Genomic DNA, 16885 nt, shown 5'->3' with positions numbered 1-16885 from the left:
ATGGCCAAGAGCTTGGCTAATGAACATGTCTTAATGTGCTAGCAGGGAATCGGTTGCGCCTTATAACAAAGATAACACTGCTCCTTTTGTCTTTCCCTAGTCCCCAGTTTATGTTGCAGAAGTCAGTCAAGATCTTGTCCAGCAGACTGAGGAAAAACTTGAAATCAGCCCCTGCAAAGAGCTGTTTTCTCACTGTGCAAAGTAAGTATAACTTGACTTCCAAAGATCACACAGTTGCAGTGGTCAGACTTGTAAAAGACCGCGTCAGATAAGGGGAGGAAATTTTAATTTGGATCTGCACCTTGCATTTTCTTAAATTTACATTCATACTCTCAGACAAATAACTGACAAGTGATGAAATTGCTTCATCTGTATAAAATATAGTAAATATTTCCCTTCCACTATGCAGACTACATACAGGAACTTAGTGTTTCAGGTATTTGACAGAATGTTCTAGCCAAGTGAACCAGCCCTAGACTTCATGCTGTGTGGAAAGAGGTACAATGATAATGAATCCAAAGAAAACATCTCTGTTTCAAAGTGAATAAAAATTAAGTGGTTATACAGTCCATTTATACAGAGGAATGTGCAAATGTTGCCTGCATGGCTTTTCCTGAAAACCTTCAACAAAAGGATGGGGCTTTTAAAAAAATAATACCATCAGTCTGTCTATGGAGTTGAAATGTGTGTGCACTATTTAATCCTTTTGTCTGGGAAAAGGCTTATCAGTTTTGCAGAGGTGAAGCAATTGTGTTGTTGTGTCCTAAAGTTCCCAGTATGCAATTTGCATTTGAAAACACCGATCCTAGTATGTTTAATGCTAGTAGATCAGACACAAACAAAAATATGAAAAGGGGGGAACATCTAAAACAGTCCCATCTGGTCTCTGGCTGAGCACATTTTGTTTTTCCTAGGTGATGTAACGCGGATTTGAAAATGTGCTCTGCTGTCATTCACTGATTTGGCTCCTGTTGTTGACCTTTTCTGCTTTCAGTTATGCTTTGCGTTGGGAAAAGGTGTGGATTACTTCTGGCCCTCTGTTATAACAAATTGGTTTACTTGTATTGGCCTCGTGTCTGCTGGGATATTGATATAACTTACCCCAATTGAGTGCATGAGTCCTGAAGATGACAAAGGCAGAGTTTTGCTTGACTTAAAAAACCTGATATCGGTTTCCGTTTCTGAACTTGATTTCAAAGCTGACAGTTTACTGTAAAATGTATTCTGTTGATGCTGAGGATGGCAACAAAAAAGCAAATAACTGGTGAAAGGCAGCCATTGTTTGTTATAATATGTGAAGCTTTTAATTACTAGATGGCAAGCTTTGGACACCACTTAGTTGAGTTCTGTATTAAGAAGAATTTGAGATAACTGGCTAATTTATCTATTTCAGTTCATAAATGGTTATGAAACCTCATTCATTAAAATGCTGATCATTTCACATGAACTGGAATGGGCTCAAAAGGAAGTTTGAAAAACTTGCTGTTGGTGTGGGCTAAATGTATTGCACCATGTTAATTTTGGAAGTGTGCATAGTCAAACCCAGACGCGGAAAGGACACACACAAATGAGCCCAGAGGAGGGCAACAAAAATGATTAGGGGGCTGGAGCACATGACTTATGAGGAGAGGCTGAGGGAACTGGGATTATTTAGTCTGCAGAAGAGAAGAATGAGGAGGGATTTGATAGCTGCTTTCAACTACCTGAAAGGGGGTTCCAAAGAGGATGGATCTAGACTGTTCTCAGTGGTAGCAGATGACAGAACGAGGAGTAATGGTCTCAAGTTGCAGTGGGGAGGTTTAGGTTGGATATTAGGAAAAACTTTTTCACCAGGAGGGTGATGAATCACTAGAATAGGTTACCTAGGGAGGTGGTGGAATATCCTTCCTTAGAGGTTTTTAAGGTCAGGCTTGAGAAAGACCTGGCTGGGATGATTTAGTTGGGGATTGGTCCTGCTTTGAGCAGGGGGTTGAACTAGATGACCTCCTGAGGTCCCTTCCAACCCTGATATTCTATGATTTTATGAAATGTGATGTTTGCCTGCCTTTATGTGTTGTAGCAAGGATTTATTTCAAATACATCTCCATGGATAAGACTGATCCCCTGGAGAAATATATATATTTGCATGTGTTTCCCTTGTTTTGTTTTTTAATAGCTGCGGTGGCATGTACCACTGTTATCTTGTTGGGTCTAGGTGTGATTTTTGATTTTTTTTTCTTTTTGTTAGTAACCCGCTAATATTGAGATTTTCTTCTGTAAACTAAACTTCTGAGAAAAAATATTTGCTGTCATTGAGACATATACCACATGACCTGTGTGTCCTATCAAAACTAATCAAGACAACTTGAACTGGACTCTTGAATGTAAAATACTAACAATTAACTCCTCATTCACAACCTACAAAACAAGAATTACTAGGAAATAATTTCAAACAAACAACAAATTCCAGAAAATTAAAAATGGCTCATGGGCAATTAATGAATGGAGAAAAGCTAAATTCAGGAGATAAATTATTAACAATGAATAATTTGCTCAGCTCGAGAACCATATCAGTTAGATAATGAGAAGACCTAGTCCCAAAGCACACTTGTTCCTCAATGGGACATACCATAGAAATGTTTCCTTTCTCTCAGAGCTGCGTTCTACTTAGAGAGGTTCTTGTGTGATGTCGTCATTGTCGACAGGTTTATACCTGTACTTGTCTGGATGTCATTTTCTGTCTCTGAAATCCTTTTCTAAATTAAAGTGTATTTGGCTAGAAAGCATGCCATGCCTTCCATTGCACTGGTTGGTCACAAGGTAAGACTAGTTCCAGCAGTTCTAGCCAATCAGGAGACCAAGAGCTATCAGAGGAGCCCTGATTGACTAATCTTTAGACTCTATATGATTAGATGCCTCCTTTTCCCCTCAAGTAACTCTGGGCCACTGTGCTGTGAGGCTGCGGGGAGAGCAACTCTCATTCCCTGTGCTGTGTCTCTTCCACGCTGGGCTAAGCTCTGCCCCCCGATGACATGCCAGCAGATGTACTAGCTCACCAATCAGCAGTGGCCTGAAAGGACAGGACAGCAATCAGTTATACAGCAGCAGACCCTGCACATAAATGCCTGAGGCCTGTCTCATCTTATTTCTCTCAGCCCTGCCCCTCAGCCAGTCTGACAGGACTTCTCTCTGCCTCTGGCCACTTGCTGCCTATCCCACACTAATTCTCTGGCACATTTTCACTGGCTTTCTACCAAAGCTTTGCATCCACAACATGACCACCCAAGGCCCCTTCCTGACACAGGTCCAGATCCACAGGCCCATCCCACTTTCTTCATTTGTTTCATTCTGCTAGCAACATAGCTCTTGGGCAGGGTCCTTTGGCTTAATTCAGTAATATTTTGCTTTCTTTGGACTAAAATTACTTCTTCCCAAAAGCATGAGTTATGACTGACTCCTTTGCTTTAGCTAACAGCATCCCTGATGGTCACTCGATAATTGAGATGTCAATGCCAGAAAGTTTGAGTCCAGATCTGAACATTCCCCAAAGTTCAGGAAGACTGACTCCGGTGGGGTTTGGTTTGGCCCCCTCCTCAAGTTATTAACTGCCCTAGTGGCTAAGGGCCTAATCCAAAGTCCAAAAAGTCAATGGGAGCCTTTCCATTGCCTTCAATAGACTTTGGATCAAGACCTACATGCCCCCTACATGTGACCTCACTGTTAGCTACCATTGTTACCGGCTCTTGGTGCCAGCCAGCTGAAGAGTTTCAGAACCAGTGCCTTTGTCAACACACACGGCGGCACACTAGTACCACACATGGTGAGGTACAGCGTACATGACACATTGTTCCAGTGTAGCTCCTACTGATTAAAACTGTGACTAAAACAAGGTGGAAATAAACGAAGCAACATTGCTTTAGAGCAAGACTGAAATTCCTTTTTTTTTTTCTTCAAGTTCAGGATTATAAAATGCTTATATATCTTTTTCATCTGAGACAGATCTGTCCTTGACTACCTAAGTGGAGAGCCATTTCAAGAATACCTAGGCAGCATGTACTTTGATAGGTTTCTGCAGTGGAAGTGGTTGGAAAGGTAAGCACTGCTCTTTTAAAAAATATATATATTTTCAGTTTCTATGCAAAACGTGCAGTCTGTGTGTCAAAAAAGCATGCGTTGCTCCCACTGGTTTTTAAATCAAAGGCAGAATTTGGTCCTATCTTTGAGTTACAAACTATTTTAGAATGTAAAATTACAACGAATGAGAAGAGGGATGGGGGAAATGACATAAATTATTGTAGTGAGAATTTGCCTGACCATCCAGACATTTACTAGAACCTCCCCTCCCATTGGCTTTCCCTCTTGCCTCCTAGACTCCATATAACAGCTCTCAGATTTTGCTCTCCTCCATTCTCCCCCTTTCCCTCCACAAAGACCCCTTGTGCCATGCTCTCTGCGCCCTTAAGCTATGCTTCAGGATTTCCATTCTTCTCAGAAAGGCTTCCCCAAGCTTAGTATTTGGTCATAAGTGCCCATTGTTAGAAGGGTCAAAAAAACAATTGAGGCTTTGTCCTGCAGAATGAAACCAGATAAGAATCAAACTTACCTCAGGGCTAGATCCCATTTCACCCACTAGCTGAGCTCCTCCAACCGTGAACCAGTCTACACCAACTATAGCCAAGATAGCAGTGGTCCTCCTTGTATGTGCACAGACTCAGGAATAATCTCCTCCCCTTCCCTCCACTCTCTAGAATACCATTTTCCTCAAGATAGTGAGGATATGTCTATACTACAGTGATACTGCGGCACATGCCGCCGTGGCACTGTAGTGTAGATGCTTCCTATGTTGGCGGAAGGGGTTTCTCCATTGATGAAGGTAATCCATCTCTCCGAGAGGCGACAGCTAGGTCTGTGGAACAATTCTTCTGCTGATCTTGCTGCATCTACAGTAGGTTGACCCAAGTATGTTGCACAGAGCGTGACATTTTTCACAGCCCTGAGTGATGTAGCTAGGTTGATTTAATATTTAGGTGTAGACCAGACTATATTGAAGTTGTAGGCCACAGATAACACCTTGGGAAGCTACATTGCAGAATGTGGGTTGTGCACCATAGACCTATAGGATGAGATTTTCAAAGCTGCTTGAGGAATTTTGACACCCAATTCCCATTAAAATTAATGGGAACTGGGTATCCAAATTTACTTATGTGGCTTCAAAAAATCTCTTCCCTAATAGTTACTGTGCTCCCTGTCACAAAAAGTTTTTCATTGCAGACAAATAGATGTTTGCATCCTGTTGCAAATATGTTTAAATGACCCACTTTAGCAGTTACATCCTACCTACATGTGTCTATGATGTGAAGTTTTAGATGTGCATCTAATCTCCAGTTTTCACATTTGCAAACAGCATGATAAGCAATGCTAAACCAGATTCTGCTTGCTAGAAAAGTTAATAATAAAACAGAAAAACACCCTAGCTATGGCTAGTGTGTTGTAGTGTTTAACTTCCAGTACACTGGGTACCATTTAAAAAAAAAAACATTCTGCAATTTGAGCCGTCCTTTTGCGTAGCTAACCTTTGAATGCTGATGACCAAGACAGATCTATGATAACTTTTTGGAGGACCCACTATTTCTGTTTTTATAACACAAAGGAAAATACAGCATGTGTGTCCTAGGGCCAAAATTATTAGGTACACATTTCCAGGCACACTTCATTTTCAGGAATCCTTAGGGGCTTTGACCTGCCAAGACAAAGAAATGTGTATTCTTTGTTGGCTGGTGCCACAGCGGATTGGTGCCGCTGGCTAATGGTGTCTGTAACTCTGAGTTAAAGGCATTCCACACTTTCCACAAACTGAATTACAAGATTTCAGAGTAGCAGCCGTGTTAGTCTGTATCCGCAAAAAGAAAAGGAGTACTTATGGCACCTTAGAGACTAACAAATTTATTTGAGCGTAAGCTTTCGTGAGCTACAGCTCACTTCATCGGATGCATGCAGTGGTTGCATGCATCCGATGAAGTGAGCTGTAGCTCACGAAAGCTTATGCTCAAATAAATGTGTTCATCGCCAAGGTGCCACAAGTACTCCTTTTCTTTTTGTGAATTACAAGAGAAGATTTAGGGCCAGATTCTCAGCTTGTGTAAATCAGCAAAATTCAGATGAAATCAACGGAGCTGTGCCAATTGCACCAGCTAAAAATCTAGCTCTTAAAATTAAATACCATTTGGCTGATGGTCAGTCATTTCAGGTCAGTACATGCCATATTCCACATGAAAACCAGAGCATCCAGTGTTCACTGTTATGCTCTATTTTCTTTCTTTCACTTAAATTGAAAAAGATCAGATGTTTCCTATCAAGTCTGACTTTTTCAGTCTACTGTCACATCTAGGATTTGGAATTTTGTCCAATGCATTGAAGATTTTTATCCCCCCCCCCCCAAAAAAAAAAACAAAAAACCAAAACAAACAAACTTGACAAGACATCAGATGAGCCCACTTAGTTTAGGAAACTGAAGAGACTTTCCAGCATTAAACAAAGACAACTTCACTAGCATGGAATGATTAACAGCTCATTCTGAGAGCCTGTTGGCTTCAACAGAACAGCTAAATGCTCAGTTTATTTCAGGGACACTGGCAAATACATAGTTATCATGGTTAATTGGTGCTTTTAACCCTACTAGTGTTTGCAATATTTTCGTAGAAGCTTGAAAATCACATTTTCCCCTTCCAGTCTGGTCCATTCCCATTTCATTTATATAAGGTTTCCTTCTCCCTCCCTCACGCTTGCTGTTTTTTAAAATAGAGCACAAATGAACATGGTTCACCTTAATGTTTACTTCCTTTGTTATCATCAGCCACATCCTTTGTGTTGGTCTCACAGCTATGCTATTTAACTTGTGCTCAGTTTGCTGCCCTACAGCAGCAAAACAAAGCTACTATAGGGTTCATATGAATATTCATTAGCAGTAGCTTTTACTATAGTTTTATTTCATTCCTTAGTGACAGAGTGGTGATTTAAAAAGTAAGGTATTTGAAATCAAATATTCTCCAGCAAATTATAAAAATGTAAGGGAGGTAAATGTTAGAATTAGGATTGGAGGTCTGCCTTTTATGGGAAAATTGTATAACATTTAATAGAGATGAAGTTCTATAGAAGTTATTCTAAAATAAATATAGAAACAGGCCTGAATGGAAAACCAGTCTGCAGATTGTAAGCTCCTTGGGGCAGGGACTAATGTTTTTGGTCTGTGTTTGCACAGCCCCTAGCACAGTGGGGTCCTGGTCTATGACCTAGGTGCTGTGGTGATACAAATAATAAATAACAACAACAGGCTTTCATGACAACTACATGAGACTGAGTTGGGCCAGTGGGAAAGTACATTACAAATATGGCTGCTCAATTCCCTCTTCCTTGCCCATTCCATTCCTGCCTTCCCGCACTAAACTCCACTGCAATAGGACACAGAAAGAGTCCCTGAGAAGCTTGACTTCATGACACAAATGGGACACAGGCTCCCTATCAGTCCAGTGAGCCTGAAGGATTTCCACCCAAGGTAAGGCACTCTGTGCCCATGGAGGAAGGGGCAAGATTTGACCCTTAATAGATACCTGTGAATTATCGGATGATTCATAGCATGATCGTGTCTTTTCAAACTCTTCTGAGTCCTCACATTTTTTTTTTTAAAAAACCCTATATGATGGAAAGTCAGGTCCCCATGTAGTCCTAAGACTTTGTCAGAAATTATGCTGCACACCAGTGACTCACTAATGTGTTGTATTTTATTACAGCTTAATATGTTGGAATTGAAAAGTTCAAGCCATACACAGTATTGCAGTAATGTAATTACATAATTATGTAGTCTATTAGATAATGTGATTGCCTTGAAATAATGTGATTATACAATATTTAGCTATTTTGTTCTTTCGAAAGTATGATCTGAAATAAATAAATCTTAGAGAGTGCATTAAATGTAGAGTTTCTTTTTATATTTCCTTTTCTTTCAGGCAACCAGTAACGAAAAACACATTTAGGCAGTACAGGGTACTAGGAAAAGGTGGTTTTGGGGAGGTGAGTAATTCTGAAAGCTTCTGTTAAGAATGTTTCTCACCTCACAGGCACTGCAGGTTAAAAGAAATCTTTTTCATAAGAAAGAGGATGGTTTTAACCACTTAATTGCTAACAGTTTTCTGTTAACATTTCATAAGATTATAACCCTCCAGGGTCACCTACAGAAATGACTCTCTTGTTTTGTTTGTTAGTTACTTTTGAATCATGCTCACGCAGTTATTATCTGTATCACAATAGCAACTAGAGGCCTCTGCTTAGATCAGGGCATCATCTAAATGCACAGTATGAAACAGGGCCCTGCCCTGAAGAGTGTATAATCTAAGGGTTCATCTACACAGCAAAAAAACCCTGCGTCAGTAAGTCTCAGAGCCCAGGTCGACTGATTCAGGTTCGCACGGTGGAGCTAAAAATAGTCGTGCAGATGTTCAGCTCTGGCTGGAGCCTGGGCTCTGAAACACAGCAAGGGTCTTGGAGCCTGGGCTCCAAGCCTGAACGTTTACATTGCTCTTTTTAGCCTCGCAGTGTGAGCCCGAGTCAGTTTACCCAGGCTCTGAGGCTTGCTGCCATGTTGATTTTTCTGCTGTGTAGACATACCCTAAGTAGACGAGGCAGACAGAGGGTGGGAGTGGAAACAGGTATAGAAAGGTGAAATGACTACAGTAAGTTTCTAAAGCAGGTCAGTTCCAGAACCAGGGTGAGAACCCTTGTCTCTGGATGCTCTGTCCTGTGTCCTACGCAGTAGGCTACACTGCCTCTCACACCATTAGCAAGCCCTTAAAAAAGCCTGCAGACAAATCAGACGGTGAGGTACTAAACTTTAGAGATAAAGGGTATTTTCTTTAAGCTACCCAAGTAATTGTTTTTCCCTTCTCTTTAATTTTTAGGTCTGTGCTTGCCAAGTCCGAGCGACAGGGAAAATGTATGCCTGCAAAAGATTAGAGAAGAAGAGAATAAAAAAGAGGAAAGGCGAATCCATGGCACTAAATGAAAAGCAGATTTTAGAAAAAGTCAATAGTCAATTTGTAGTGAGTATTGAACTCCTCTCTCTGGGTCCAGTTACATTGTCAGTCCCTGTGCATAATTCTTGTTGACTTCAGTGCCTCCAATTGGCTTCATGGTACACATAGTGGCAGTGGAAGCTGGCCAACTCTGTAATGCTTACTCAGTTTACCGGAGCCCTTCTCTTTTCCATTCAACTGATTCTAGTTTTGGCTTGTAGTATGTGAGACGTGCATCAAATGTGGTGGCTACTTCTATTTAGGAAATTTAAAATGTTTACTCTTTGCAGTCTCCAGTTGTATTGGGGTTGTGTCAGGCTGAGCTATGTTTATCCCCAGTGATTGCCTGATTTCCCAGTACCTGGGTGAGAGACGGATTTGGTGAGAGTGAGCTGGCTGAGGCTCAACCCAGTAAGACGAAGATGATGGTGCTTGGCTAGCAGGAAACATCTAGTCAATATGGGCCTGGTCTGTCCTGTAGGGGTGCCAACCCTCTCAGGTTGGCCAGGAGTCTCCCAGAATCGGCCTCAATCTCCTGGTTGCTATTGAAAGCAATCCGGGAGATTTTAATTGGCCAAAAGTCCGGTCAGCAGTGCAGTGGGGCATAGGCAGGCTCCCTACCTGCCCTGGCTCTGCGTGGCTCCCAGAAATGGCTAGCATGTCCGGCTCCTAGGCTCAGGGGCAGCCAGGAGGTCTCTGTGCACTGCCCCTGCCCCAGGAACCAGCTCCGCAGCTCCCATTGGCTGGGAACCGTGACCAATGGGAGCTGCAGGGGCGGTGCCTGAAGGCAAGGGCAGCACACAGAGCTGCCTGCCCACCCTTGAGCCTAGGAGCCGCAGGGACATGCTGCTGCTTCCAGGAGCCACCTGAAGTAAGCACCGCCCGGCTGGAGCCTGCACGCCTCACCCCAACCCCGTGCTCCAGCCCTGAGCCCCCTCTCGCACCCAAACTCCCTCCCAGATCCTACACCTCAAACCTCCTCCTGCACCCCAACCCCCTGCCCCAGGCTCAGCCCGGAGCTCCCTCCCACACTCAGAACCCCTCGGCTCCAGCCCAGAGCCCACACCCCCTCCTGTACCTCAACCCCCTGCCCCAGCCCGGTGAAAGTGAGTGAGGCTGGGGGAGAGTCAGCGACAGAGGGTGGGAGGATGGGGTGAGCAGGAGCAGAGCCTCAGAGAAGGGGTGGGGCAAGGGTGTGACCTCGGGGAGGGGGCGGGGCAAGGGTGTTTGGGTTTGTGCGATTAGACAGTCAGCAACCCTACCGTCCTGTGACTGAGGGTATGTCTGCATAGATTTTGGAGCAAGCGGGAGCAAGCCTCCCAGCATGGGTTGACAGACTCAGGCCAGAAGGGCTCTTGCTAGCACTCTAAAAATAGTAGTAGAGACAGTGTTTTGCCGTTGTGACTAAGGCTCTGAAACGTAAGGAAGGGAGTGGGCCTCAGAGCCTGAGCTCCAGCCGGAGCTGCAACTGCAAAGTACGGCCTACGCAGCTATTTTTAAAGCACCAGCTTGAGGCCCCAGAGGATTCAAAATATCAGTCCATCATATTCTAATTGCTGGGGGGTTTAATGTGGTTTTGTAAAACAAGCTTGATGGTGCAAGAAGGCTTCTATCTTCTCCGCACTTTGCTTTGTTTACAACACACTGTTGTCAAATTTTGGCACTTTTACTGTACAAAAGTTAGCAATGACTTCAACACAACTTATGACGGAACTGCGAGTGCTATTTTACAACTATCTTTCTAGGTTAACTTAGCCTATGCCTATGAAACAAAGGATGCACTGTGTTTAGTTCTGACCATAATGAATGGGGGTGACTTGAAGTTCCACATCTACAACATGGGCAACCCAGGCTTTGAGGAGGAGAGAGCTTTGTTTTATGCAGCAGAGATTCTTTGTGGCTTGGAAGATCTGCATAGAGAAAACACGGTATACAGGTAAGCTTTCCTCAGTGTCTTGGGATAGTCATCAGGTGAAGCTTGAATTGTAGGGCCTATTTCAGTGCAATACCTCCTAGATGCTTATGCGGTGTCTCAGATTTCTCAGGGCTTTGGAGGAATACAATAAGACACAATAATAATGGAAGGAAGCAGTAGCTTTACAGAATACATTCTGTATAGATGATATAGAACATACTATATAGAACTCACTAAAGCTTCCAAAATCCTGTCTCAGCTTGCATGTATAAAACCTAGACAGATTCTGTAGGAGTTATTTCTCCTAAGCTACTTCTTAGTCAGTATTATACAGAGATTATCCTGGGACATGAAAGTTCCGTTTTTACTAGTTAGATTGTGGTGGTGATAATGTGCTATGTACTTCCCAAACAGAAAAGAAGACAGAAGGGTACAGATTAAAAATACAAAGGTAAAGGATGGTGGAAAGGGATGTAACATGCAAGCAAAATGATGAGAGTGATTATGGACACATAGTTTGTTAACTACATGGTTGAGTTTTGTTGTTGTTTTTTAAATTAACACACTGGGTGTAATTCTCCTATCATGAATGCTGGTGTAACTCAGGAGTGACCATAATAAAGTCAAAAGGAGTTGTGGATAGGGGGATTATCCCTCTTCCTTCCGTCAAGGTAGCCAAATATGTTTTTTTTCTTAACGACCAGAGAGGTTTAAACGTGGTGAGAGACGAGAATCTGCATATTTCCCTCCCATCACACTGTCTTCAGAAACACCACAGGTGTACTGAGAATATGCAGCACCATGAGATAATTACAGACCAAATTCCCCTCCCCACCCAACCTTCCCCTCTTCGGCCCCCTCAGAACGACACATTAGGCATTCTCTGTGGGTTTCTCATTCACTTGCTTTCTCTTTCTTTCTTTCCCTCAAGAAGCAACATTGTTGTTGGAAATGGACAGGTCAGTCAGCAGGGAGACCTATAAGCAGGGAAAAGAAAAGAATAATGACATTAGAAAGCATGTGGTCCTCCAGTAGGTGAGGGATTTATTCCTCTTCCTTCCAGTAGGGTGAATAAAACAATAGGTGTCTGAATGAAAGGACACTGATTTGAGCTTCAGAGAAGTCATGCAAGTGAGGCATGCTATAGACCATGTCATAACCTTGATCCAGGTCTGCAGCGTCAAGCTGAACGGATGCCGAATGTGCAGCTAGTAGGCAAAAAAAGACCCCAAGCCTGAAAAACTCAGCATGCGGTTCTTGATGAGGGTTAAACACTCTTTTATGGCACATCGGGTGCAGAGCAGGAGGACAGATAATGTGTCTGAGCTCTCCACCTCCATATTGGCTGAGCATCTCATTGCACCAGGACACCATGTACAAATGCTTTTGCAGAAGAGGTCAGGGATTTCTTGCTGAATCAGCAGGCTGGATGCAGAGTCAATTTCCATGGATGCCAGGAATATTTTTTTTCAAATGGCGCTCTAATATACTTTAAAATAATATGTAATGTTTGTTTTCCTGAGCCTGGCTTGTGAAATCATTATTACTGGCATTCTATACTTCAGAGGTCCTGTGTATTGATAAGGTACCATCCAAGGGGCATTACTTCCAGGAAGATAATGTGTTTTGACATGAGACCACAATTTAAATCATGAATGTGGCCATACAGCGTCTGGTGCTATCTTTATTGTGAGGAATAGGATAAGGAATGAAGCATTTATTGCAATTTTGTACCAGTTCTGGCTGTGATCTTGCTAACTCTCACAGGGAGTGTCAGGGAGTATTTTGGGAGAGGAAACTTCTGAGAGGAGTGATGGTGATGGGTGACATTACATTCCTGCCCATGACACTGTTCCAGCACTATTTTGGAAGTTTCAGCAATGGCCCATTATTTGTAATTCTATTAAGTGCTTTGGGTCTTACGAACGGCACTATAGGGCAATAAATGTAGTAACTAAAATGCCACAGCTTGAGCCAAGTGAATAATTCATAACAACACACTTTTTCATCACATTTCACTTCTTACTCTATTTGCAAAATGTTTGCAAGTAGTTGACAAAAATTCCAAAATGTATTCATTTTTAGATAGCTCTGAAACCAATACCATCAGAGGAGAATGTGTCCAGTTTGGAATATTTACAATTAAATATACAATTCAGAGTTCACTTCCTGTTACTAGTCAAACATTTGAGCTTAAATTTCACTTTTCAACCATGTTTGTAATAGTAGAGCTCAACTGTTCCTGGAAAGCAAGCATGCTGCGGACCCAGCTGAATTATTAATTATTATTTATGTTACAGTAGTGCCTGGAGTTTCCCATCTACTGTATATCCGGGCCACATTGTTTTAGGCACTGTAGAAATATATAGTTAGGCCTTGTACAGCTTTAACTACCCCAGTACAACCTCCCTACTGTGGATGCAGTTATATCAGTATAAGAGTGCTTATACCTGTACAGCTTATTCCACTATGGGAAGGGGAATAATCTTATATCAGTATGATACCTATGCCTGTCTAAGTGGAGAAAGTGACTGGGGAGAGGCTGTTCTAGATTTGATTCTGACAAATAGGGAGGAACTGGTTAAGAGTTTGAAGGTGAGAGGCAGCTTGGGTGAAAGTGATCACGAAATGATAGAGTTCATGCTTCGAAGGAACGGTAGGAGGGAAAACAGCAGATTAAAGACAATGGACTTCAAGGGACCAGACTGTAGCAAACTCAGAGAATTGGTAGGTAAGATCCTGTGGGAAGCAAGTCTAAGGGAAAAGAGAGTTTATAAGAGCTGGCAGTTCTTTGAAGACACATTATTAAGTATACAAGAGCAAACTATTCCAGTGCATGGGAAAAATAAGAAGTATGGGGAGAGACCATCCTGGCTTAGCCAGGCTTTCTTCAACGACCTGAAACTGAAAAAGGAGTCATACAAAAAGTGGTAAATAAGTAAAATTATGAAGGATGAATATAAAAAAAACCCAACACAAGCATGTAAGGACAAAATCAGAAAGTCCAAGGTACCAAATGAGATTAAGCTAGCTAGGTACATAAAGGGTAACAAGAAAACATTTTACAAATATATTAGAAGCAAGAGAAAGACCAATGACAGGATAGGCCCATTAGTCAATGGGGAGGGGAAAACAATAACAGAAAATGCAGCAATGGCCAAAGTGTTAAATGTAATTTTTGTTTCAGTTTTCACCAAAATGGTTAGCAGGGGTCCGATGACTAACATAATGAACATCAATGTAAATGGGGTAGGATCTGAGGCTAAAATAGGGAAAGAACTAGTTAAGAATTACTTAGATAAGTTAGATGTATTCAAGTTGGTAGGGCCTGACAAAATACATCCTAGAATACTTAAGGAACTGGCTGAAGAGATCTCTGAGCCATTAGCAATTATCTTTGAGAACTCATGGTGGAGGTCATGACAGGTTCCCCTGGGGTGCCACCTGGAACTGGGGTATCACTGAGCCCTCTTGACCCACCAGCTTGGGCTCCTTCTCATACTGTCCTGCTGTGACAAGTGCAAAGCCCTCCAAGCTTGCACATTCACCAGCATTCACATGGGTAGGAACACACCCAGCTGTACTTATATGCAGGCTCTCTAACCATCTGCCTCCCAGCCTAGGACCCCAGTCTAGCAGTATCATCCTGCCCTGGTCAAATCTGGCCAGTATATGGGTTTAACACCCGGTCTGCCTCTCCCTCAGTGTGAAGAGGACCATGCACATTTGTGGTAACCAAGCTTAGATTTTCTCCAGACATCTTAGCCAAACACAGACTGATTTGGATTAAGACATCAAATAAGTTTATTAACTACAAAAAGATAGATTATGAGTGATTAGAGTGATAGCAAAGAGATCAAAGCAGATTAACTAGCAAATAAACAACACATGCAAACTAAACTTAATATACTATATAGATCGGATATGAATAGCAAATCTTCACCATAAGTGATTATACAAGCAAGTTGCAGACTCTTAAGGAGCAAGGTGCACTGGCTTATAGCTTGGCATCCCCAGGTGTTCCATTCACAGGCTAAAAATCCCTTTAGACTGGGGCCAGCACTTCCCCCAATTCAGCCTTTGTTCCTAAGGTGTTTCCAGGAGTCTCTTTGGGTGGGGAGTCAGTGAAGAACCATGATGATGTCTCTCCCCTGCCTTAAATAGATTTTGTATATGGCGGGACTCCTTTGTTTCAAAGCTTGGTTCCCACACCAGTCAGTGGAAAAACACTGATATCCCAAGATGGAGTCCAGCACCAGGTAACCTGGTCACATGTCCCTGTAGTGTCGCAGTAGCCATAACTCGGAGGCTGTCTGTAAGGTCCTTAGGAAGGCTCCCGGGTGGGAGATAAGCTTATTCTAAGGCCTATTGTTTTCTCCTAATGGCTCATTAACCTGAATGGGCCCTTCTCACCAGCCATCTATACTGAGAGCCTTTTGCCTAGTGGGCATTCTCCAGGTATAAACACATTTGTAATATAGATACATAGTCAATATCCCCAAATTCAGGTACAAAAATGATACATGCATACAAATAGGATAATCATATTCAGTAAATCATAACCTTTCCAGTGACACCTCACATGACTTATCTTGCATAAAATACATCATAATTATGCCATAATCATATCATCATAATAATATCTCTATGAAGAATATGGAGTGCAGTGTCACAGAGGGGAGATGTCCCAGCGGACTGGAAAAGGGCAAATATAGCACCTATCTATAAAAAGGGGAAAAGAACAACCCAGAGAATTATAGACCAATCAGCTTAACTTCTGTACCCAGAAAGATAATGGAGCAAATAATTAAGCAATTAATTTGTAGGGACTTAGAAGATAAGGTGATAAATAATAGTCAGCATGGATTTGTCAAGAGCTAATCATGCCAAACCAAACGAATACCCTTCTTTGACTGGGTAACAAGCCTCGTGGATGGGGGAAAAGCAGCCGATGTGATATATCTCAGGTTTAATAAGGCTTTTAATACTGTCTCACATGACTTTTTCATAAATAAACAACGGAAACAGTCTAGACAAACCTATTATAAGGTGAGTGCACAACTGGTTGGAAAACCATATTCAGAGAGTAGTTATCAATGGTTCACAGTCAAGCTGGAAGGGCATATTGAGTGTAGTCTGCAGAGATCTGTCCTGGGTCCATTTCTATTCAATATCTCCAGAAATGATTTGGATAATGGCATAAGAGAGTACACTTATAAAGTTTGCACATGATACCAGGCTTGGAGGAGTTGCAAGTGCTTTGGAGAACAGCATTAGAATTCAAAATGATCTTGACAAAATGGAGAAATGATCTGAAATAAATAGGATAAAATTCAATAAAGAGACATGCAAAGCACTACACTTAGGAAGGAATAATCAATTGCACAAATACAAAATGGGAAATGACTGCCTACAGAGGAGTACTGCAGAAAAGGATCTGGGGGTTATAATTGATAACAAACTAAATATGAGTCAACAATGTAATACTGTTGCAAAAAAAGCAAACATCATTCTGGGAGGTATTAGTAGAGGTGTTGTAAGCAAGACACGAAGTAGGTCTTCCTCTTTACTGAGCACTGGCCCCAACTGGAATACTGTGTCTGGTTCTGGGCACCACACTTAGAAAAGATGTGGACAAACTGGAGAAAGTCTAGAGGAGAGCAACATGAAGGTCTAGAAAACATGACCTATGAGGAAATATTGAAAAACTTGGGTTTCTTTAGTCTGGAGAAGAGAAGGCTGAGGGGGGACAAAACAGTCTTCAAGTACGTAAAAGGTTGTTGTAAGGAGGAGGGTAATAAGTTGTTGTTCTTAACCACTGAGGATAGGACAAGGAGCAATGGGCTTAAATTGCAGCAAGGGAGATTTAAGTTAGACATTAGGAAGAACTTCCTAACTGTCAGGGTAGTTAAGCACTGGAACAAAT

General features: G+C 42.1%; 1 protein-coding gene across 1 annotated transcript in view; it reads left to right on the top strand.

The window, feature by feature from the left end:
- GRK5 (G protein-coupled receptor kinase 5) overlaps positions 1-16885 on the top strand; it is a 227799-nt gene that overhangs the window by 180687 nt on the left and 30227 nt on the right. Inside the window, exons 5-9 of the mRNA XM_077823035.1 lie at positions 101-201; positions 3979-4071; positions 7983-8046; positions 8931-9071; positions 10790-10980. Coding sequence (XP_077679161.1) covers positions 101-201; positions 3979-4071; positions 7983-8046; positions 8931-9071; positions 10790-10980 — 590 coding nt within the window. The remainder of the gene's footprint in view (positions 1-100; positions 202-3978; positions 4072-7982; positions 8047-8930; positions 9072-10789; positions 10981-16885) is intronic.

Source organism: Eretmochelys imbricata, chromosome 7 (genome assembly GCF_965152235.1).
Source record: "Eretmochelys imbricata isolate rEreImb1 chromosome 7, rEreImb1.hap1, whole genome shotgun sequence".
NCBI lineage: Eukaryota > Metazoa > Chordata > Testudines > Cheloniidae > Eretmochelys > Eretmochelys imbricata.
The sequence above is the reverse complement of the archived record's forward strand: the minus strand, read 5'-3'. Positions and strand labels throughout refer to the sequence as shown.